Genomic DNA, 23,407 nt, shown 5'->3' on the forward strand with positions numbered 1-23,407 from the left:
AGCGCTTCTTCGCGTCGCTCTTCTTCTTGCCATCCTCCTCGGTCGCCAATGAGAGGCTGATCTAGCTTGATACGCATGGTGTCCGCGCGCGTTAAGGATTTCAGCAAGCTCTGCACCCTCGTACGACTCACACCACCCGCAAGTTTCCTTGCTGCACTAGAACCAATTGTCGACGCTCACTTGCGGTCTGCCCTTACTACAACTAGCAATGACACATCGGTGTCGAGGTCGAGACTCCCAGTCGAGACGAGGGAACGGTGGTGATTAGAGCCTCAAGAAGGCGAAATGCTACACACGTTCTGTTGCGTGCAAGCAAAGCGTGTGTGTGTTAGGAAATGATAGGTTGTCATGCCAGCACTCACCTACTGGTTGGTGCGCTGCTAGTTCATCTACTGTGGCTGGGCGGACTCTTATGACGCCGCTCGAGTGGTAGCAACCCCCACGGACCCGCATCTTTAAAATGGTTAACGTGAAAATATCATGGTAGTGAAAGGGTTCATGGCCTTCTTCGCCCGTCGACTTCGGGCTTTTAGCGCGCGAGCAGCTTACCAAGGTGGTCGACAACATCACTTGACTTGTCGTTGGTGAGTCAAAAGTCGCACACCACTTCGATTAAGTACGATCTCAGGATAGTCCCACAGATTCTTGCTACATATGCGAGTCAGAATTTGTTTTTGCAAAAGATTTTCAAAAGGTCAGGCCAAAAACCAGACGAACGATGAGCCTTCAGAGGCTCATCGTTCAACTGATTTTTTGTTGAGCTTATTTTTTTGTGACGGTCAGATGCCATTCATCGAGCGGCAGCAAGACGCCGCTTGAAGCCGACGTAGAGCAGTACCTAGAAGGCGGTCAGGTGCGGCCAAGACGCCGGCTTGGCGGGCGGTGCCTTGATTAGCTGCTAGCTGCTGCTCCGGTCACGGGCGGAGGATTCAAACGGCTGCCCCAGTTACCAGCGCTGGCCTCCAGTTTGGAGCGCCAAGAGCAAATTCCCCCAAAAATCGCTACTTTGAAACCCCCTATTGGTGGACAATGGATCTTGTGGGTGGTCTATTGGCGAATTTTATTACTACTGTAGAGATTTGGGCTGGTAGTGCATTTTTAAACACTTCAGTGCTTAAAAATTGAAAGTACAATGTGGAATAATAGGAGGAAGGAACAACGACGCCTAGCAAGTATTCGCAGAGTAGACGAGCAAGTATTCGCAGCGTAGACGAGCAAGTATTCGCAGCGTAGAGGTGTTCGTTACTGGACTTCGCATGGATGGGTGGCATTCCTTAGCAGGTGCTGGTCAACTGAGATCAGGTCCTCTTGTGCGTGACCTGGTTGAAAAGATTGTCATCCAGAGGCCGCAGACGGATTATCCAGCGAAAGAAAATCGATTCAGGCCAAGCAAAGCTTCCCCAAACCATCCGCCTTGTGACGCTGCAGGCTTCTCATCTCCTATTGTAAAGCTTAGTTTCAGCAGCAATGGCAATGATAACATGCATCCGTCACCCACACCATTTCGAGATTTCACCGTCAACAGAGAGTGACGGCACTTCTAACTAGAAACAAAACTATCCCTGATGCTCGAGCGTAGCTGCCTTGCTATCGTTGTAATAACAAAAACATTACCATGATGCTGCACCGCTACGTAGGAGTACGCCGCTTCAGCTCTGTCGCCATGGACCTACCGCTGGTCGCTTTGGCGGAAGTGGTAAGAAATTGAATACTTTCCGGCAGTCAGCTCCTTTGTGGGGGTCTATCCATACCTTTAATGCCAGCATAGCCGCTAGAGACGCTGCTTCCTGCGTAATGCGACGACTCGAACTTATAGTACATTTTTATTTTATTTTTCGAGCCCTGCTGCTGGCCTCTCCGTTCAGCGTGCCATCCTCGCCAACATCGCGCTGTGCTATCTGCAGCTGGACAACGGGGTCGAGTTCTAGACGCGCACGTTCTATCGAAACCGCCACTCATTGCTTCTTCGAGTGTGATCCCCTCCAGCTACTGTGGCAGACGCTGTGGGAGTCTTGAGCTCCTGCTTTTCGATGCTCACTGGGGTGGCGGCTGCTGATTTTCCTGTCCGACAGCGATGTCCACGAAGATTGGCGCCACCAACGCGGCACTCTTCTCATTTTATGGCGCATCCACACGGCTATTGTGTTCCACGCTCTTTGGTGTCTACGGAATGACATACATTCCAACGGTGCTCGCGTGGTCAGCCCCAGCATTCCCCGCATGGGCTTCTCATTTCAGCAACATTACCAATATCTCTATCGCCGATCGGCCGAGTTTCATCTCGTCAGCGTCGATATCAAGACAGTTCTGCGTCGTCTGGGTTTCCCCGAACCCATCGACGACGGTGATCTCCCTGTAGCTACGCGGCGTAGCCTACGCCTGTATGGATCCCTCAGCAGCAGAATTAGGTTTCGCTAGCCGGCTCTACGACAAGTCTATAGCCTGTTAATCAATTTCATTCTTTCTATTAACTAGTAATGAAGCATCTCAGTCGCGTTGCTCCGTTGAGTTGCTTAGGGGTCCACACCCTGCAGTGGAGTCTCCACTTCAGGCCGACGTCCCCACCCTCTAATTGATCTTATCAATCACCATTACTATTTTTGGTAGTGTAGTGAAGCAAACTTAGGGCTAAGGGCGTGTTTGTGACCGTTGCAATTTAGAGTCTCAGTTTAACCCGTGCAGGTCATCAAACCAATAAGCAATTAGCAACACTGGTGGAGCTGCATGATGAAGTCTTCATTATCAGCACATAACCTTACTATCTGTCGCGAGGTCAAGATCATCAACGGCAATTACACACCAGCAGCAAGAGAGCACTAATGATGCTGGACTATATCTCGCGAAACCTTAGATCACGGTTAACCGCAAGGGTGAACTAGAGCACCAGCGGTTCAAGATCAATTGGTGGTAGTCGATATAACAGGATTACACGCACAAGTGGCTACAGCCACTTGTAATTCTAACAGACACGACGTCTGTTAGAGGTTCGAAAGACTTTCTCGACCATGGTGTAGACACACCAAAGGCTACATACATTTACGACCACCACGACGGGTGGTCCATAGAGACTTAGCAATCTATTGGCTGAAAGCAGCATCTTTTAGCCAATGAGCGGCATGTATAGCATTGGAATTCTGCCAACCAGCCGTTGGCAGGTTCCTATCTTAGAATATTACATTTAGAGGAAGTCACAAAGCATAAAACAAAAATAGCAGTTCTCATTTTAACCCAAAAACATTATTTGGATCACTTATTTAGATTAATCTATACTCGGAGGCCCGAGTATAATTAGCTCTAGTTTAAACTAAGCTACGCTTCCTCGTACACGTGCGCACACGTGTAAGCTAAAGTAGTGAGCCAAAGTAGGCCCATTACACCTGGTAGCACTTTGTAGTCCGTCCAACGACCGACTACCTGACTTCGTACGTCACCGCACGAACGCGGAGCTGAGAACCTTTCCATGGATACAGAGGTGCCCATGGAAAGCTCCACTACGCCTGCAACTCACGTTGCACGCGCTGACTGCCCCCACCTGTCGGATCCAGAGTGGGAGGCCCTCCAACGACTGTCAACAGTCATTGGTGAGGCGGCTGTAGATACGATGCTCCGTACGCTAACCCCGACAGAGCAACACGGTGTTGCTCTGGGTTTCATCCTGAAGGAGCAACGCGATGTTGCTGCTACTACCGCGGTGCCGTCCGGGATGACACCACGCGCGCAATCGCTAAAGCTCAATGTGAGTAACTATGTCGGAAGCGAGGGTGAGCCTCTCCTCCGTTGGCTTGTCGAACTCGACACTGCCATTGCGGCTCGACGTATCGTCGACCCGTTGTCGAAGGTTGCGTTCGCCAGGTCATGTCTTGGCGGACGTGCAAGAAGTTGTGCGTATGGACACCGACTCTCGGATCCTACGTGCTTTAGCACGTACGAGGGTTTCAAGGATGAGCTCAGACAAGCGTTTGAGTCACCGCAAAACGAGTTTCGGTCGAGGGCAGAGTTCCTCCACCTGCAGCAGGGCAAGCATGATGTCCATGCTTACGCTCAGAGAGCACGGTACTTGGTCTCGACCATCGTGACCAACCCGATCGACGAGGCGACCAAGGTCGTCACGATCATGAAGGGGCTGAGAGATGGGCCTGTGAAGACCTATCTCTTCCGTGAGTACCCGAGTACTCTCGAAGCTGCAATTACTCTTGCAATGCAGGAGGAGTTTAGCCTGCGGCAGGCTAAGCTGCATGCACATGTGCCGAGGCCACAGCCACGCCCGGTAGTGAGGACGGGAGGCCCAGAACCCATGGACCTCTCGAGTGCTGCAACTGCTGGACCCCAGCAGTCGCAAGGAAACAATGTGCGATGCTACCGATGCGGTAGAATCGGTCGCTTTGCTCGAGAGTGCACGGCCCCCGTGCACCAGCAGGGTGGCTATCGCGGTGGTGCCGGGCACCGTCGCAACCAAACAAAAAACGCTGGACGCCAGTAGGCGCGGGGCGCCCTACTGGTAATGCAGTTCCGCGTGTCGACCTTGGACACGCGACACTGAGGACTGCAGCCCCCAGTGAGATTCATTCTCGCTGCAAGAACCAAGATGACAAGCATATCCTTGTCATCCTGAACGTGAACTCGATGAGAGCAAGCGGCTCTCTTCGTGCTTTGGTAGATTCTGGCGCGTCGAAGAACTTTGTTCGACTGCGAAGTCTATCAAGGCTTGACTTCGAGGATTTAAAGACACCTCGAAGTATGTTGGAAGTACGACTGGCAACGGGTGCCGTCGTGAAGACCGAGAAGCGCATGGTACGCGTGTGCTTCACGTATGAAGATCAAGAGTTTGTCGAGACCTTTATCGCCCTGGATCTGGACGATAAGTTCGACATTGTATTGGGCATGCCGTGGCTTGCACGGCATGATCCGGCCATCGATTGAAGGAAGCACACTCTCGTGCGCTTCGGTCGCGACAGCGGAACAGTGAGCGATGGCCCTGTTGCCGCTACGCACGCACCGACAGGTGCGCGCGACTCCCCACTCGAGACAGCGCCTAATGCCGCTGTCCCGGAGCGCCCTGGGCGCGCGCGAGCACGCGCGCAAGAACAGCTAGCGTCGGCGTTGCCGCCGGCAGCTAATGAAGGAAATGTGTTGACCTCGGAGGTCGACACCCGCTTTTCAGCCAATGAGGACGAGTCTCCGGCCTCAAGGGGCACGGATGACGCAGGCGAGTCACACGCCTCAGCTATGGAGGCTGACGCGAATCGGATTGGATCAGGTCTGGCCAATAATAAGAGCCAAGGTGACGTAACGCCGTCGACTCCGGGAGTCGATGGCTTGGGTGAATTTGATTCGTCGGCTCCGGGAGCCGACGTACCCTCCGTAATGGGGGCCTCCGCCAATAACATGATGATGGCGTGTCGGCTCTGGGAGCTGACGCTGCAGTTGGTGCGGACGGTTGCAAACGTCTTGCACCGGAAAAACTTGCATGCTGTCGTACAGCCGGGCTGCACGACGAAGCGCCGTGCGACCAAGCCGGACTTGAAGTCGCTCGCCCGCGGGATGTACCCGCCGGCGATATAAAAGAAGAACACCCGTCCATGGCTAAGCCTGGACGAGGTCAAGAACCAAGCGGAACCGGTCTCCCCAAAACAACAAGACGGCGCATGCGAAGGTCGCTGCGCAAGTCTCGGCCTGGGGCCGAGACGCTACAAGAAATGCCTGCCGGGCAGACGGAGGCAGAGGAGCCGGGCGTCTAGACGTTGAACGTCGTGACGTGTACCTGTGCCGGGTTCCGGTACAGGGAGATGACTCTCGCTAATCCTCCGACGCAAGTGTCAGAGTTGACTTCGCTTGGAAGCACTTCGCGCGTGACTTGCACGATGGACCCATCGAGCAAATATGCATTATCGCGGACACCGAAAGAACGAAGAGCGAGAATAAAGAGCTGAGGCAGTTCTTCATGAAGAGCACCCCTGAGAGCGAGGACACTCTCAGTGCGAAGACGAAGAAGGAGCTCTTTGAAGAGCAGAGCTGGGACTCTTTGAAGACGAGTCCCTGCTACGAGATCTTGCGGGAGTACGCGGACGCGCTTCCGGAAGAGATCCCTGCGGAGCTTCCGCAGGACAAGGGCATCCAGCACGAGCTTGATCTTGTGCCGGGGACGAAGTACTGTGTCATGCGGCAGTGGCCACTGCCGCGAGAGCAGGTCAAGGCGATCGACGACATCGTTGAGAGTCGTCGCAAAGCTGGACAAGTGCGGGAATTGAAATCCCCGCACAGTGCTCCGACGTTCTGTGTCAAGAAGCCACAGGGCGGCTGGCGCATCGTTCATGCGTACAACAAGCTGAACGATGCGACGATACCGGCGCAGACACCGATACCGCGAAAAGATGTCATTATCGATTCGATGGCCAGGAGCACTATTTACAGTGCTCTTGATCTGCACGATAGGTTCTATCAGATCCTCATGCGTGAGAGCGATATCCCTCTCATGGCTGTGAGCACGCCGAGCGGCGTGCTCTGGGAGTGGCTAGTGACGCCACAGGGTCTGAAGAATGCCCCTGCGACCTTCAACAGGTGCGTGACGCACTTGTTGCGCTCGGTGCGCGACTTCGCACCGAGCTACTTCGACGATGTGTTCGTCCACAGCCGGGCTGCGGACGGGATGAGCGATGTTGAGATGCACAAGGTGCATCTCCGGAAGCTGCTTGCGCTCATGCGCAAGCACAAGCTCTATGCGAACCTGAAGAAGTGCATCTTCGGGGCGAGCGAAATACCCGTGCTCGGGTGTCTCGTTGAGAAGAACGGTGTCCGCCCTGACCCTGAGAAGGTCAGAGTGATCAATGAGTGGCCGACGCCGTCGAACGTCAAGGAACTGCGGCAGTTCCTTGGCTTGGCCACGTACTTGTGCAAGCACGTGAAGGACTACGCGATAATGATACACCCGCTGTCACAGCTTCTGAAGAAGGACGCCGAGCGGAATTGGACTGCTGAGTGTCAGCATGCCTTCGATGCAGTCAAGCAGGGCTTAACTGAGGCGCCGATCTTGGCAGTGGCCGACCAAGATCGCCCGTTCGACGTTGTGTGCGACGCATCCGACTTCGCAATCGGATGTGCGTTGATGCAGCACGATCACGAGGGTCGTGATCGTGTGGTCTACTACCAATCGCGTCAGCAGAAGCCAGCGGAGCGCAACTACCCAGTGCATGACAAGGAACGCCTTGCCATGAAGTACGCATCGCGAAGTTCCGAGTGGATCTACTCGGAAGCAAACCGTTCGTGGTCTATACGGACCACGCGTCGCTGCGGACGGCTGTGAAGTCGCCGCACATCTCGCAACGGATGGCGAGATGGCTCTCATTCTTCGCAGAGTATAACTTCCGGGTTGAGTACAAACCCAGAAGACTCAATGTGGTGGCCGACGCGCTCTCGCGTCGACCTGGCTACGCCACGACTGATGCCGACGTCAATGCCATTGATGCCATGCGATCGCGCACCCCAACGCCGTCACTGTTGGACGACGTGAAGGTCGCGTACGCGCACGACGCGGACATGAAGTTCTTGCTGGCCAATGGCTCAGCGCCTTCTGACAAAGCTCGTCAGAAGCTGCCGAAGCATCTTCGTGCTCGTGCACGACGGGTTAGTGCAGTCGACGACAACGCGGACCGCGTTGTCGTGCCCAATGACCATGACCTGCGACTCAAGATCATGCATGAGTATCACGATGCACCGACGGCGGGGCATCCGGGCCGCGAGAAGATATACCTTCTTCTCACACGAGACTTCTACTGGGCCCACCAGTACAAATGGGTGCGCAAGTACGTCCGTGCTTGCGAGGTTTGTCAACGTGTGAAGCCTGCGCCTTTCGCGCAGGTTCCCTTGCAGTCACTACCAACTCCACGGGAGTGTTGGCAGTCCATGTCTTTGGACTTCGTGTTCGGTCTTCCCCCGGACAGCCAGGGGAACACGGGCGTTGTGGTCTTTGTTGACCGCTTCAGCAAGATGTACCATCTTGCTGCGGTACCTGCTGAAGTGACTGCGAAACAGACGGCACGTCTGTTCGTTGACATGGTGTTCAAACACCATGGCATGCCGATCGACATTGTGTCGGATCGAGACCCGCGCTTCACTGCACACCTTTGGCAAGAAGTGTTTACACTTCTTGGGAGTCAACTTTCGATGTCGACTGCGGATCATCCGCAGACGGACGGGCAAACCGAGCGCGTGAACCGCGTGCTCGTAGACGTGCTTAAGAGCTACGCTCACTCGTTCCAACACTGGTGCGAGTGCCTGCCGATGGCGGATCTCGCCATCAACAAGTCGGTGCATGCCTCGACCGGGCATACGCCGTTCTACGTGAATGCCACAAGGCACCCACGCCTCCCGAGTCTACTCGGGATGGTGGCTCCTTCCTTAAGTGGGGAGGATCTACGACTGCAACGCAGCAGCCGCAGAATGCCGGTGGCGTTGTCTTCGCGGTGACGAACGCAGTGGCCGGGCCAACTGCTGGAAACGAGCTGAACGAGTTTAGCTCGGACGCAATCAACTTCGTGCAGCGCAGACAAGCCGTCATTCGGTTTGTCCAAGACGCTATTGCAGCTTCTGTCGGCCGACAGAAGCTGAACGCAGACAATGTTGGCAGGGGCAACACAAATGAATTCAAGAAGGGTTCATTGGTTTTGTTAGCTACTCAAAACCTGCCTAAACATGCAGTTTCCGACTTCGGGGCGAGCAAGCTCGCTCCGCGCTTCATCGGGCCGTTCACGGTGTTGGCACGGCATGGCAACGCCTACATGCTAGATATTCCATCTAGCATGCGCCACCATCAGACCTTTTACGTCGGGCGGCTGAAGCCATACCGACAGCACGAGCCACCTAGCTCGGCTGGCCCGAAGCGGAAGCCCCAGCGGGAGCGAACCTCTGCTCCAGCGCGTGAACGCGCTGGGCCAAGCGCGCGACGCGACCTCCCACGTCGACAGAGATGTCCGACGCGGTCTGCGAGGCCTGAGCGACTTTAGCCCTCAGGATCGCCACCTCCTGCTTCAGAGCGGCGAACCCCTGGCTCTGATGCTGCTCCACAGCAGCGACCCGCTCCTCGAGCGTCGGGCCAAGGTCAACCCCAGGTTGACGATACCCGGGGCGTGTTCCCACCGCCGCCGCCTCCGATCCGCGACGCCCGCGGCTCAACACGTTGGATTGTTGAGCGTATTGTGAACCATAGTATCCCGAAAACGAACCGGCAATCGGTTCGTTATCGTATTCGTTGGAGAGGGTTTCCGCCCCACCAAGATACATGGGAGCCGCGGGACGTGGCCGTTAGTCTTTGAGCTAGGTGTCATGTTGATCAAGGTCGTAACATGACTGCCCAGAGTTGCTTCGGAAGTTTACGGTCAAGCTGTAGGGCCCGTACCCGTCCCATAATTGTTCTCATGCGACGTTCCGCAACTCCGTTCTGTTGCGGAGTGTACGCGTTTGTGAATTGTGCGTGTGTGTCGTACTTCCTGAAGATTTAACGTCCAAGTTTTTCGTATTCCTTGACATTACGAGGCGTATGCTGCGCACCGCGAGGGTTAGAATGCTCCCGGCAGTGACTGTGAGCGTTCTGATCTTGCTTTTGAAGGACGAAAGCCAACTTTTCTAGCATTTACATGTTAACTGAACTGCACAATGCAGCGCTTTTTGATGCGATCCTCGCTTTACTGCCCTTGATCCCTCGTTTGAGTGAAACGCCGCGATCCTTGACATGGCTACAAGTACACTTGTGCAACCTGAGCACACTTGCACGAACAAGACGCAACAGACACAACGCGATGGACCCGCTCAAGGCTCTGGACATGGAGCATCGCTCGGGCATCTCGCAGCGGGAGGTGGAGGACTTCGCCAAGCGCATGGACCTGGTACGGCCGCCTACTGTTCTGTGTTTTAAAGCTCTCCGCTTCCTTCTGACCCAGCGTTGTGTGTGTGGCCCTGCAGATCGCCAAGGCCATGGAGGACGTCAAGAACGGCACGTTCGACCCGCTCAAATGCAACGTACGTTGGCTAGCCGCTACTGTCCTTGTCATAGATTTGTGTTGATAGCTGTATCGACGCTGCTGTGGTGCTGGCAGATTCCGGGCTACAAGACGCCGGAGCAGGAGGAGCTGGAGCGCAAGGAGCGCGCCAAGCGGGAGGAGGAGCGACGCAAGCGCGAGGAGGAGCGCAGACGTAGAGAGAGGCAGGAGGAACACGACAACTGGTGGCACAAGGCCGAGCTGCGCTACTCGATGCGAGACGTCGAGGAGAAGAACGAGGACGAGAAAGAAGCCAACATGAGCAAGAGCGAGCGCTGGGCCAACCGCATCATCGCCGCGTACAAGGCGCGCGACGCCAACGACTACTCGCTGTGGGATCAGTGGGTGCCCGAGGACCCGGTCTCGCTGCAGGAGAAGGCGGAGCGGGAGGCCGAGCTCGAGAAGCTGCGCAACCGTGAGTTCGAGACGAACAACCCCGAGTTCTGCAACCAGTTCAAGAAGGACATGGAGGAGCGTCAGCGCTCGCAGGAGGAGAAGGCGCGCACCGCTGAGCGTGAGTTGGCAATACGCAATAGTATGTGTACCAACGTCTAACATCAATTTGAACTGCGTGCAGGTCTGAAGCAGAAGGGCAACCGCTTCTACAAGAAGAAGCAGTACGAGGACGCCATCAAGAGCTACATGGAGGCGCTGCTGGCCTCTCCCTTCAACGTGGCCATCCTCGCCAACATCGCGCAGTGCTACCTGCGGCTGGATCAGCTGGACGACTGCGTCGAGTTCTGCACGCGCACGCTGTACGTGGACGAGAAGCACGTCAAGGCGCTGTCTCGACGAGCAACCGCGTGGCACCGGCAGGAGAAGCTGAAAGAGGCGGCCGAGGATATGAAGAAGGCCTTTGAGCTGGACGGCGAGAACGCGGACGTCGTGGAGCAGCACTCGATCATCGTGGGGGACTACGAGGACTCGATCACCAACAGCGAGTTGGAAGCTGCGTTAAACTCCAAGCACAAGACTAGCCCCTCAACGCTATCGGTCGGTCCCTCCTCCATCGAGGAGCTGCGGTTCGCACTGGAATTGCTCAAGAAGATGGACGAGCAAGCAACTGCGGACAATGGAGGGCAAAGAAGTCGGGTTCAGGACGCGTGGGTTGCTTACGACCTCCTGCTGCCCTTCGTGGAGAGGAACGAGCACGTGCGCGCGAAGTTCCGAACGTCCGGCGAGATGGACAAGCTCTGCAATCGTATCTTGAGTGCCTTGGAGCCACCAGAAGCTGGAGCTGAGGTCGACAGTTCTCGTTTACAAACGGAAGAAGTGATCGTTAGTGCGATGATCAACTGCGCAGCAGCTGCAGTGGCTGACACGCCGCGCAACCAAGTGGTGATGTTCCGTCACGTGGACTTCCGGAAGCTCATGTTGGCATCGTTTGGAGCTATGGGCAAGGAGACGACGACTTCTAGACCAACAAGAACCTCATGGTTAGTCCAAGCAAGCGTCACGCGCTTTCTGGAGCAGGCTTTTGACTCGAAGAGCTGGCGGAACGCGATGGTGTCATCGGAAGAGGTGCTGGCATCACTATTAGCAGCTTTGAGTCTTCCCATCGACGAACCGAACGTGCCGCGTGACGAAAGAGCTTCGAAAAGGGCGATTACATTGGCTGCGTCCAGCATTTGTTTCACGCTGAGCAGTGACAGCGCTGGCATTCAGGCCTTTAGTAGACGTAGCGGTGACTGTCTCGCTGCCGTCGCCCAGGCGCTCGAATCAAGTCGTCGCGCCAAGTCCGCTGCTGGGTCATTGCAAAATCTGCTGGGGTTTCTGACCAACTTGTCCACCGACAGTACAATCCGCAAGGCCATTGAGGGCAACAACTGTGTGGAAACTCGTCGGAAGCTCGTTCAGGTCCTGCTTCGAATCGCAGAGGCAACCTACAGCAGCGAGCAGCCAGGACCATCAACTTCTGTGGACTATACTATCTGTGAGCGAGCTCTCGGCGCGCTGCTGAACCTGTCGTTCTCTGAAGCCTCACAAGTTCGGACGCTTCACTTGCTCGAGTTTAAGGCGGTCAACGTCGTTGAGAGCATCCTCACGCAAGCAAACCCGTCGAATTTTTCGTCCTCGATCCTCATTTTATCACGAGCTGCCAGCATCCTGTGCCGCCTGCATTCTCCCTGCAGAGGAGAGGAGACAGCGAAAGATGAAGTGTTTGGCCGCCTCACGGGGCAACAGCTTCTCTCTCAGCTCTTCACAGTGTGCGAGTATGCCAACTCGAGCTTCAGTGGGAAAGCGTTTACGATTCCGGAGGAGCTTTGGCAGCTTTGTGCGCAGATCTGGTGCCACTTCGGCTGGTGCGCCCACCTCATGAGCGCCCGATCTTTCCTGCGCGAGAAGAAGGCCGTGCCGCTGTTGACTCAAGTGATAGCGCTTGCAAACGCGCAGAAGGCCTACCACCGACCGAGTGGGGCGACGACTGCGTGCGAGAGACTCGTTGGGAATGTCGTCAAGGTGCTGATCGCCATGGAGTCCGATCGTGATCCAGGTGACACCAAGGCATTCCGGAAGAAAAGCACGCTAGCTGTACTGGTGAAGGCTCTACAGGACCTATCCGACGGCCTCGCTCGCAAGAACGTGGCTATTCTACTGGCCAAGTTGTGCCAGGCCGACTCACAGGTCAAGGACGCAGTGCGCGAGCTGCGAGGGATCGAGATGATGCTGACTGTGAGTCAGTCGCTCAAGCAGCGCCCCGCAGTGCTGTCGCGTTAGGGAACGAGACACTTCGATGAAAAGCTTTTAGCTGTATTTTGCAGCGGTATCTGACTGTTAGCACTATTTTTCACTCTAGCAGATGTGCTTCAACGCCGACCGCGATACAGCAGCTAACACCCAGTACAATAACATTCACATACTCCAGAGTTAGCTTTGCGTATTTACATGAACGCACAAAGCTTTCGTAGTCATCTTACCTGAGGAAGAGCGAGAAAGGGCGCATATATGAGATGACGTACTTCTGCATGCCAGTTTCCTGCCAATAGAGCACAAAAATGTCAGTAGAAAGCAATCGTGTAAGAAGCATCGATTCCATGTATGTACTCACGCCCTCCTTCTCCATCTTGAAGAGAGTATAGTTGGTCTTCGAGCAGCGGACGTCTGCCATGGGATTGATGAATTTCTGCAGCAATGACATGAATTAGTCAACTAGCAGGCTTGGGGTTAGTACTAATAGCGTACGACCCACCTGAATGTTGGAGCGATAGACCTCACTCTTGCTGTCCACGGGCGTTGAACGAGCTCGGAAAAAGTGGAATCTTGTAGCCTGCATAGGCAGGTTAGATCAGCGTATTCAATAATGTATTATTGGGTAGCAACCCTACCGGGGAGTTTAGGCGGACGCTGAGCTCCTGTTTCCTCGCCTCCTGCTTGATGTCGAAATGGACTCGCCCCGCCGCCTTCGTGGCCAGCAGTCGAAATCGCTTCGTGTCTGCAGATGGAGTCATCAGCACTTTCCCTCCGTAGCACGAGTCCGCCCAGCTAGTTGTGAAGCTCTCGTCCAAGCTGCGAGGTACAGACACGAACCACATTTATGAGTAGGGCTGCAACAGTGAATACCTTTTGCATGGGGTTCATCACCTAAATCGGAACTTGTTCTTGTTGAGTCGCTTCCGAGCGAACAGACAAAAGTCCGTCTGACTGTCGTGAACCTGCGGGATGTAGATCCGGAAGAACCTGGTCCCGTAGCGAGGAACCTGCCACAAGAAACACACAAGTCTGAGTATTAGATAACACTTTTTTCCAATGCAACATTTGTAGAACTTGTGTTTACCTCGACACCAGTGGCTAGTTCCATGACGAGAATCGAGAACGTTGGAGGTGTGTGGTGCAAGAAGGCCATCGGGCCAGTGACGTTGTCGCAGTTGTCATGTTCCTGCTATCGGCACAACGGATCCAATCAACATGTGAGCTACAAAATATTCCACGATGTGGCATCTAGAGCACGAATCTCAACTAACGTCGTCGGTGATTGTCTTCGTGTCGGAAGGTGGAGCTTTGGTTTGAGTGGGACTGCTCACAGAGCGAGTCGTTCTTGCAGCTACAGGAGGGACTGTTGCTCCCCTCGAGCCGTCGCGCTTGGGAGATGGCTCCTCGTCCATGGGGGCCACCGAATCGTGCTTGGGCGAGTCATTCACAAACCAGTCTTGGCACTCGTCTCCGTCGCTGGCATTCGAGTCTCGATCCTCGAACTCCTGCTTCAGTCTACAATACTCCACTCAGTCAACTCAGACCTCACTCAACTGCACTAGTTACACGCTCACTCACCGGTTGGCGAAGTCGCCCATGGCGCTTTCCTCCATCATCGGGGACGGCCTCGCCACTTGAGAGTGAGGCGAATTACTACGGGCCTACGTTGTTCTGGGCGAAACGGAGAATGTCGCCGATGACAATTTGCGCCAAATTCAGCGGGGTCAGCTGAAATAGACAATGAGCTTACTCACCGACGTGATGCGTCTGGACATGGGCTCCACACGCAGAGACACTGTCTGGGTGGGTGCCTTTCATGTCATATCGTCGTCGACTATCCTACAATGGTCTATGATTCATTAATTCTGCTACTGTAGTGCTCTCCATTGCGATCTTATCTTTCGCTGGAGCATGCTGGTCACCATGTCCATCACCCTTACCCCCCCCCCCCCTAAAAATATGAGGTGCTGAGCTCGTCTGGCAGTCCCATTGATGCCCCAACGCACGCTGCGTTTGCAATGTCTCCAGCAGCGGCTTCAGCAGTCTCGGAGACTCACTACGAGCTCATCCGAGACGCCATCTTCGACAATGACCGCGCTCGCGTGGCCGAACTGTTGGCCGTGCCTGGAGTCGACGTCGATCACTTCGACGCTGGCGGCCAGACGCTGCTGCACCTCGCGTGCTTCTGGGGGCGAATGGACTTGACCAAGTTGCTGCTGGCGGCGGGCGCGAGTCTCAAGACGAAAAACGCGGCCGGATACACCGCCTTAGACCTCGCGACGCATTGGGGCCACTCGGCCGTGGCCGAGGTCATCCGCCTACGCGGAGGCAGCAGCGTCTGGGAGGACAAGCTCGGAGCGCTGCAGGTTGAGCTCGAAGACCTCACGCTGCGCGCGCAGCATCTTGACACTCAGAACAACGACAAACGCCGTCGCCTTGATGCCATGGCCCTTGACTTGCAGTCAATACAGACGCAACTAGCGGAGGAGAAGAGCGCGCACACCCTCACATTGGAGCTGTATCAACGCGCGCAGCAGCAGCTGAGTAGTCAAGTTGGGACCAACCAGCGGCTTGAGCAGGAGCGCGCAAGTCTCACAGAGCAGCTGAACGAGTCTCGGGTGGCGCTGGCCAACGCCGTGAGGGCCAAGGAGCGGGCCATGCAAGACATGGCGGCGTTGAAGGCGCATCGAGACGAGGTGCTGGCCCAAATGCAGGCCAGCGTCAAGCAGCAGGAGCTGGCCGCGCACAACTGGCAGCGGGCCGAGGTGGCCGCCGCCATGTCGGACTCGCAGCGCAACTTCGCGTTCGCCGAGCGCGACCAGTTCCACCGCGCGCAACTAGCAGCACTAGCTGAGCTGCTGGTGACGACCGAGCGCCTTGGAGCGGCCGAAGACGAGCTCATGAAGCTCAAGACGGACCTGGCCGAGCACATTTTCGACATGAAGCGCGAGCACCGCAAGCAGAAGCACGCGGCCCAAGCCATGGCCTCCAACAACCGCGTCCAGGGCGGTCGTCGGCCCAACACGACTCCTGTTGAGATGGTAGCAGTAAGAGAAGAGAAGAAGACGCGAAAGCCCGAGGAAGTGCAGCAACTGCTGCAGGTGGCGAGGGCCACGCCCAAGAAAATATTCTCGCTTGCGGCCCGTGAGTATGGTGAGCGCGTATACTTGGAGGAGCAGCAGAAGCTTCGCGAGCGGAAGACGCGCCAACAACGCGTGGGGAACCAGTACCGCGCGGTTGGATTCCGAGCTCCTGTGGTGGACGCGGAGGTCTTCCAGGAGGAGTTCGTGTCCACCGTGCGCGCGTTCGCGTCGTCTCGGAGCGAGAAGTGGCAGAATCTCAAGCGCGACAGAGATCGGCAGGCTCGTTATGCCACTACAACACTCGCTCGACCGATTTCCACGGCGCCGCTGCCGCTTGATCCACCGCCAGGCTCGGACGGAACGCTCAACTACAGTCTCTACAGGAAGTACGCGCTGCCATTACCAAAGAATTCAAAGCTAAGGCCTGTGACGAGCTGCACGGAGCTGCGTAGGCACGCAGACTTTCTGTCCGAGGCCAAGAAGAAAGTCGCGGACTACCCGCAGCTGCAGGAGGAACCAACGAGCACAGAAGACGAGAAACCGGGAAGCTTCTTGCCCATGGTCTAGCCAGGAGAATAATCCATGCGTCTACTTGTGTGAAGGTCGAAAGAGTTTAGCTGATGAAGAAGGAGGTGGAGTCTTGTCCCCACTCGAAGTAGCGCTTGAAACCCGTCGTCTCCCCGCTGGAGTCGCAGACTTGGGTCGTTCAAGCCGTTGTCGTGGATTACTTGAGGACGGTGCGAGGACGGGGGAGCTTGCTTGTCGAGGAGAAGTGCTGGATGGAGAGCCTTGAGGCTTTTGAGGCGTCTGTGGCGCTGCAAGGGGGGCCAAGTGCACGATCATGCATCCGGACAGCGGGTCAAACCTCTCGAGTTGTTGCTGGTGTTTGGTATCTGCCACATTCGCACTCGCCTTTCGTGACGCCTCCAAGACCTGATGAACTTGCGCGTGGCTGAGCTGAATCATTGCCGCTAGCTGCCTGGTCTCCTTGTCATGCATGGCTCGTGTCAGTGCCAAGCCCTTCTGCGCGTCGGTCAGTAGTGTCTTGGTCTTCTCCAGCTCTCGTCGATGGCTCACTCTCTCCTGAGCAGCGTCTTCGAGCTCCACCGAGAGCTGGTGCTGCTTGACCACAAGGCTCTGCAGTCTGCTGCGTAGCTTGTTGCAGAGAATGGCGTCGCCCCCAGCGTTCGGCGTGTTCTCGATCACTTCCAGTCGAGCTTCGAGGCCTCCGTTCACGCCTTTCAGCTCCTGCCACGCCTCAGTCAGACGCTGGTTCTCCTCCTTCAGACTTTTAAGGGCACGTTCGTGCACCAAGCGCTGCTCTTCCAGTCTGGACGCGACGATGTCGTCCACTAAACCAGCCAGATCATCCGCGAAGGCGTCAAGCAGAGCGTTCGTGCTGTGCCACGTTCGGTCGAGGAACACTCGCGTCAAGTCAAAGAGGTGCTTGGCACCCTTCTCGTGATCTTCGATCGCCTCCATGTGGCTGTCCGCCGATGGCGAGCCTGCTCTGTCCAGCGCCTCCAGGGTGTGATGCAGTGAGCGTTCCTTCCAGAGCTGCACGCTCGAGAAGAATTCTTGCAGAGGGTGAGGTGGTGCAGTGGTTGACTTGGAAGACTTCCCCCTCTCGTGGCCATCGCCGCAGACCTCGTGGAACTGCTGTTTGAGCGTGTGGAGCCGCGATCGGATCGTTGAGTGAAGAGGAGGCATCGCCTTGTTCGTGGCGCTCGCCATTCGTGTCGAGTTGTGGCCAGCCAGGGAGGTGATCGATCGATGGGACGGAGCACCAGTGCGCCCATATTTATAGGGGGCTGAGCTAGTTGACGACGCACATACATGGGCGACTGGAGCTCTGTCTTGAGTATTATCAGTCATGCGTGATGCTGTTGCTCTCTCGGGTGAGGGGGTCCCACCAGCACCGCCGACGCTCGTGCCGGTGAATGGGAATGGGCTGGACACGTCGTTCCGAGACGTGATCCTGCCCTTGAGCCGGTACGAGCTGGTGCTGGTCATCGGCAAGTACGTCGTGCTGCACAACACGCAGACACAGGAGCTGAGCTTCGTGACGGGCCAGGAGCAAGCTCTGGGCGAGATCACAGCCATGGCCTTGTGTGGGAAGCGCCGCCACCTCTCGGTCTGTCGAGCGGCAGTGAAAGCCGACGATGGAGGCGCAGACAACTCAAACTCCAATTCAAGCTCCAGCTCGCCAGCCTCCATCTCCGTCTACAACGTCAGCAGCTCCAAGAGCGACAAGCTTGAAGCATCGACCACCACCGGCAAGACTGGAGCCACGCGCCGCATTTCATTGCTCAAGACGCTGACCGTGACTTGGACGGACAAGTTCGTGGGCACCGCCTTGTCCCCCGACGGGAAGTTGGTGAGCGCGCAGGCTGCGAACGCGAGCTGGAGCTTGGGCGTGTGGGACTGGGGGCGCGGCCGCCAGATCGCGCTCTCGGACGTGCACTGTCGGGTGTCTCGCGTGCGCTTCAACGTCATCGACATGGCCCAATTGTCCACGAGTGGGGGCAGTCTGCTGCGGATCTGGACGCTCTGCGAGTACACACTCAAGCCGCTGGCGAGCTTCAAGTCTGGCGACGAGACGAGGGTCAAGAACGTCGTGAGCTACGCGGATCACGCGTGGCTGCCCGACGATGTGCTCGTCGGACTGCTTGAAGACGGTGACGTGCAGTTGATAGTGAACGCGGAGCTGATCCAGACGCTTCGAGCAGTTCACAAAGGACTGGGGCGCATGCTGTGCATGAGTCCGCTAGCTAGCGGTGAAGGAGTCGTCGTTGGCGGCACCCACGGCCTCGTGTCGGTCATTCGAGTGGCGTCGAAGATGCTCAAGGCCAACGAGAAGGAGCTGCATCTCCAGCGCCGGATGCGCGTCCCCCACACGTACGTGAACGATAGTCAAGACTCCTGCGTCACGCGTGACGTGCTAACTACTTGATGTGTCAATGTTAGCGAGCGCATAGTGAGCGTGACGACGGATCCTGCGGCCGCCATGCTCCTATGCTGCACTGAGAACGGCTACGGCGCGTACGACCTCAGCAACATGTGCCTGCTTCGTGGCGACGACGAGACCATCGCTTTGAGCTCCTTGTCGTCCACGCCGCTGTCGCAACAAATGGAACGACTGAGCGCAGCCTCGAGACGTCCGTGTTTCGCTGCGGCCTGCCGAGCTCCAGACGGAGACGCAGCAGTGCACGTGTGGAACCAAATGGACTGCCACGAGTGCTTCATCTCGCACGCGCTGGAGCAGCAGACGCCGCTGAGTATCGACATTCACCCAGCGGGCTCCGAGTTGCTCGTCACGTTCTCGTCCAAGCTCCAGATCTTCTTCGTGCTGCACGACTCGCTGCGTTTGGCCTTCGAGATGCCGCAGAAGCAGCTCTCGCTCGCGCAGTACAGTCCCAGTGGCGCGTTGTTCGCAGCCGTGCACGCTACCAACAAGGCTGTGTTCGTGTATCGAAGTCTATCGCGCGTGCAGCGGGAACCGCAGCTCGTTGGCGTCTTTCGAGAGTTCCGCGACACGGTTGAGGTCTTCCGCTGGGCGGTTCACGACAGCAGCTTCTTCGCGGTTGATGCGGCTGGGGAGCTGCGTCACTGTCAATTGCGCTGGCAATCCGGAGGAGAAGTCGAGGACCTGATCGTATCACACGGCGTGGCCCAGACACTTGCGCCGGGCAATGCCGTCGTGGCGTTCGCTACAAGCTACATGGACCGAGAGAGCCACGACTACGCAGTCTTCGTGGCCGAAAGGCGTGCTGTTACAGGCTTGAACAAGCGAAGCAGCAGTAGTCACTGTGTCATCCGAGCGTGGCTGAATGGGGAACTAGCATTCGACGCTCTTCACAGCGCCAATGGGTTGGGTGTTGGCGAGAACATGCCGTTCGAGGTCACCTCTCTTGAGACTGGACCGGGCTTGGGCGCTAGCACGGCTGGTGATGGCACCGTGTACTCGAATCTGCTGTTCATTGGCACATCGAGCGGCTCAGTGGTGCTGTTCAGTTGGAAGCGCGGGCCTCGAAGGAGCGAGAGTCACTCGACCATTCTCCTAACGCAAGCGGTTAAGCGCGTGGACCTGCACACAGCTCCAGTCGTGGGGTTGTTCTACGCGTCTCGGTCGCGCTTGCTGCTCTCCAACGCGAGGAATGGCGTCGTCTTGGCGAGTAAACTGTGTCGCGAGAGTTTTGGGGATGGAGAGAGCTCCTCGGCCTTGACGACCGCCATCCGAGACGACCAGAACCTCCACGACTTGTTCATCAACTCCTTCACAGGCATCTGTCAACCGGAGGAGCTGGCCGTGTACGACCGCAACAAGGTGGAGCTCACTCGACTGAAGCTGCTGGACCTGGACAGCGAGCTGCAGCAGTTCAAGATGGAGAACGAGATGCTCACTCGACAGGTAGGTGAGCAGCGAACTCGCTTCGAGAACACGCTCCAGGGCCAACTAGCAGCCCAAGCTCGGACGGCTGAAGAGAAACAGAAGGAGCTCCGAGCAGAGCTTGGCACTCGACTGGGTGGCGCCATCCACGAGCGGGAGGAGAAGCTGCGCTCGTTGTCCGAGGATGCGCGCTCGGCCCAGGACCATTACTTGGTGACACTAGAGAAGCTTCAAACGGAGCGCGACTCGCTCCGCGAGCAGCTTCATGCCGCCAAGCTGAATTTGGAAGACGAGCAGCAGCGCGCTCAAGAGCGCGACGTGCAGCTCGAGTACGACGGCAGGAGGAAGCTCCGAGAGGCCAAGGCGCAGTACGACGCAGCGCAGATGAAGCTGGCCGACGAGCTGAAGATGACGAAGAGGAAGCTGCAAGAAGTGCTGCGCCAACAGGACCAAGACCAGCTCGTTCAGATGGGGTTGCTGGCTGCGTCCATCGACTGCGAGAAGCAGAAGGAGGCCACACAGCTCGCTGAGCAGCACGGGAAGGCCGCCGCGTTGAATCAAGAGGTGAAGATGCTGCTCAGCGCTCTGAACCAGAAGGACGGCGAGCTGCAGCAAATGTGCGGCGACTACAACGAGCGTGTGCACGAGATCGAGATGCTACGCCAGAAGCTGGCGGACGAGAGAGCGCTCACCAAGCGAGTCATGCGCGAGAAGGATGAGACTGCCGCGCAGCTCGCGGAGCAGCGGAGGTTGTTCGAGAACCTGCAGCGCTTAGACGGCGTGCATCGCTCGCAGCTCGAGCTCCTGCAGAAACACATTCTACCCAAAGACCGCGAGTTGGCTCACATGCAGGAGCACCTCAATCAGCTGCACGACGCCAACCAGGAAGTTGTACTTCAGGCCAACATCAGCGATCGTCTGAGGGTGGAGACGTCGTCACTCGCCAGGAAACACGCGCGCGACCTGGAGACGGCGCTCAAGCGTCTGGAGCACGTCCGACACTCGATTGTGGTGCTGCAAGAGGAGCTTGGGGAGCTCGTCCGACACAGCGCAGTGCAGGAGAAGAGCACCCTCGTGACGGAGATCGGTCGACTGCATAAGCGCATGACGCGCCAACTGGACGCGCTCCAAGCGCGCGGAGACTCCGCGGACGAGGTGAACGCCGAGCTGCATCGCCAGAACCGCTTCCTGCTGCAGAACAAACACTCGCTGCGCCGACAGGTTGAAGCTGGTAACCTAAAGAAGCACAAGCTCGCAGCAGCGCTGTCTTACCAGAACGCGTCGCTGGTGACGGAGCTGAACACGTATCGGAAGACCAACAAGGAGCTCGAGCGGAGGCTTCGACGGTATGAAGAGCTCGGCGCGAAGTGGAATGGAACAGCACGAAGTTCAGGCTCAAGTCGAGTGGAGACGACTCGGAGTCAGAACCAGGAGGGTCCAGAGACGAATGATGTCGCCACTGAGCTGGATGGACGCAAGTTGTTGCTGCCGACGCAGACATCAGAGCCAGCAGAGCGGAATAGTAGCAATACACAGTCATTGAGAGGCAGACGAGAGCCTCCACGAGCAAAGTCTCGCCCAAAGTCAGCAGCGGCGTCCAGTACAAGAAGTAGTTTACTCTAACAAAACTGTAGCAACATTGTAATACGTTCCATTGATTGTAGACTTAGCGTGCTCGCTCTGACCGAGAAAATGCCGTAAGATGCTAGTTGTTGGACTGTCATGGATTTTAATGGGAACTTTGATTGTTATCAACTACCTTCCACGCTCTTAACGCTCGTCTTGGTCTTGGTTTGGTGTCAAAGATCTCAGGTGGCGAGCTATCCGACGCACACGCTCTGGTAGGTGGGGACGAGGTACTTGATGTTGATGAAGGCATCGTCGCCGCCGTGTGACTCCATGATCTCGAGCGTCTGCTGGATGAGGTCGCCCATATTCAGCTGCTTGCGCTGGCCGTAGTCGATAGCGTCACCAATGTTGTCTGTATAGTTGATGCCAAGTCAGTCAGTCATAGCTCAGGCCCCCATAGTAGAAGGCACTCGAGAGCTTACCGTTCTTGCGAATGAAAATGTTGAGTACGGGGAGAATCTGCCGGTAGTACGGCACAAGTGCCTGGCCGATGAGTCCCGGGCCGCTACCTGGCTGTGCCGCGGCCTCGCAGGTCACCATGAGCTGTAGAATGTGCAGCGTCTTGACGATGATGCCGGCGTTGCGCGTGTTGAGAGCGTCTAGCAACAAAACAAAGTAACGTGTGAGATCGAAAGAGGTTGCCAGGCGTGTCAAAGTCTACATCATAACGCACTTTTGATGGGGATGATAAGCTGCGGGATCACAGGCAGCACTTTGTTGCTGGCGTTGATGAGCATGTCCTTGATGCCTTGCTCCGACAGGAACGCGTAGGGCTCCTCCACCTCGCGCAGTCCATCGAAGAAAATCGGAAGGTAGTGGTGGAAATCGAGCTGCACAGCCCACCCAGTTAGCTTTGAAGATGCCTTTCCAAACCATATTTGCGTCTTACCTTCGTGATGTCCACTTTCCATGCGACCATGTTGCGCACGCCGCCGTGGTCAATCTGAATCGGTAGGTCACCGCGCTCGTAGAACCTGCAATTCAACCACAATGTCAGAACCACTTTCGGTAGTACCTAACGACATTAGTCCTGCGTTTCACCTTCTGAACGAAGTGTCCGGCGGGTTGGAGCGTTCCCTAAATGCTACCGGTTGCTGGTGCCGCGAGCGAGGAGAACCGCCTTCATGTTTGTCTCCCTGGAGTAAGGCCAACGACATAAAGCAGGTGAGCTTGCAGCATTCATACCGAGACGTCACCATCGCTACCGACCTTGAGCGTTTTCTCCAGATCGACCGTCCCTCCTGTTCCTTGGCCCTTGCGAAGGAACGAGTCGGTGGTGTGTGGCTTCGACGGCTTCGACAAGGAGAAGGCGCTGATGTGCTCCGCGTCGTTCACCTTCTCGTGCGTGCGTCGCTGTAGCACAAACTACGTCAAAACACGAGCTCGAAACCTCATAACGGTGGTAGAATCTCCTACCTTGGGGATCACCGCAGTCGTGTCGAAGCAACTGCCGGTCTCGGGGAGCGCGATGTTCTTCGGCACGATCCGCGTGCTGACGTTGGGGATGCGGCCCGACATGGCTTGGCTAACGACTTGAACCGCAGCTATTAACGCTCCACGTCTCGCTCGTGCTGCTCACTGCA

At 56.5% G+C, this 23,407-nt stretch overlaps 6 protein-coding genes across 6 annotated transcripts; 3 read left to right on the forward strand and 3 right to left on the reverse strand.

The window, feature by feature from the left end:
• Positions 1–9,791: 9,791 nt before the first annotated feature.
• Positions 9,792–12,749, forward strand: PHYSODRAFT_518097 (hypothetical protein; the record flags this gene model as incomplete). The annotated part of the gene is made up of 4 exons (XM_009533845.1): positions 9,792–9,878; positions 9,955–10,011; positions 10,089–10,545; positions 10,609–12,749. 4 exons carry the CDS (start codon positions 9,792–9,794, stop codon positions 12,747–12,749), a joined length of 2,742 nt encoding a protein of 913 aa, XP_009532140.1.
• A 70-nt stretch (positions 12,750–12,819) lies between these two features.
• PHYSODRAFT_250872 (hypothetical protein) lies at positions 12,820–14,338 on the reverse strand (the record flags this gene model as incomplete). Its single annotated transcript, XM_009533846.1, has 9 exons — positions 12,820–12,862; positions 12,950–13,008; positions 13,081–13,155; positions 13,222–13,299; positions 13,358–13,538; positions 13,614–13,729; positions 13,807–13,908; positions 14,054–14,237; positions 14,301–14,338. 9 exons carry the CDS (start codon positions 14,336–14,338, stop codon positions 12,820–12,822), a joined length of 876 nt encoding a protein of 291 aa, XP_009532141.1.
• Positions 14,339–14,740: 402 nt separating this feature from the next.
• On the forward strand, positions 14,741–16,372 carry PHYSODRAFT_515430 (hypothetical protein; the record flags this gene model as incomplete). Its single annotated transcript, XM_009533847.1, has 2 exons — positions 14,741–15,333; positions 15,442–16,372. 2 exons carry the CDS (start codon positions 14,741–14,743, stop codon positions 16,370–16,372), a joined length of 1,524 nt encoding a protein of 507 aa, XP_009532142.1.
• A 157-nt stretch (positions 16,373–16,529) lies between these two features.
• Positions 16,530–17,539, reverse strand: PHYSODRAFT_303721 (hypothetical protein; the record flags this gene model as incomplete). The annotated part of the gene is made up of 2 exons (XM_009533848.1): positions 16,530–16,620; positions 16,671–17,539. 2 exons carry the CDS (start codon positions 17,537–17,539, stop codon positions 16,530–16,532), a joined length of 960 nt encoding a protein of 319 aa, XP_009532143.1.
• A 139-nt stretch (positions 17,540–17,678) lies between these two features.
• PHYSODRAFT_303722 (hypothetical protein) lies at positions 17,679–21,808 on the forward strand (the record flags this gene model as incomplete). Its single annotated transcript, XM_009533849.1, has 3 exons — positions 17,679–18,703; positions 18,773–21,541; positions 21,742–21,808. The coding sequence occupies 3 exons, from the start codon at positions 17,679–17,681 to the stop codon at positions 21,806–21,808; spliced, it is 3,861 nt and encodes a 1,286-aa protein (XP_009532144.1).
• Positions 21,809–22,015: 207 nt separating this feature from the next.
• Positions 22,016–23,342, reverse strand: PHYSODRAFT_514984 (hypothetical protein; the record flags this gene model as incomplete). Its single annotated transcript, XM_009533850.1, has 7 exons — positions 22,016–22,176; positions 22,247–22,423; positions 22,498–22,654; positions 22,714–22,798; positions 22,866–22,960; positions 23,034–23,177; positions 23,241–23,342. 7 exons carry the CDS (start codon positions 23,340–23,342, stop codon positions 22,016–22,018), a joined length of 921 nt encoding a protein of 306 aa, XP_009532145.1.
• Positions 23,343–23,407: the final 65 nt, after the last annotated feature.

This window comes from Phytophthora sojae (genome assembly GCF_000149755.1).
Source record: "Phytophthora sojae unplaced genomic scaffold PHYSOscaffold_7, whole genome shotgun sequence".
NCBI lineage: Eukaryota > Oomycota > Peronosporomycetes > Peronosporales > Peronosporaceae > Phytophthora > Phytophthora sojae.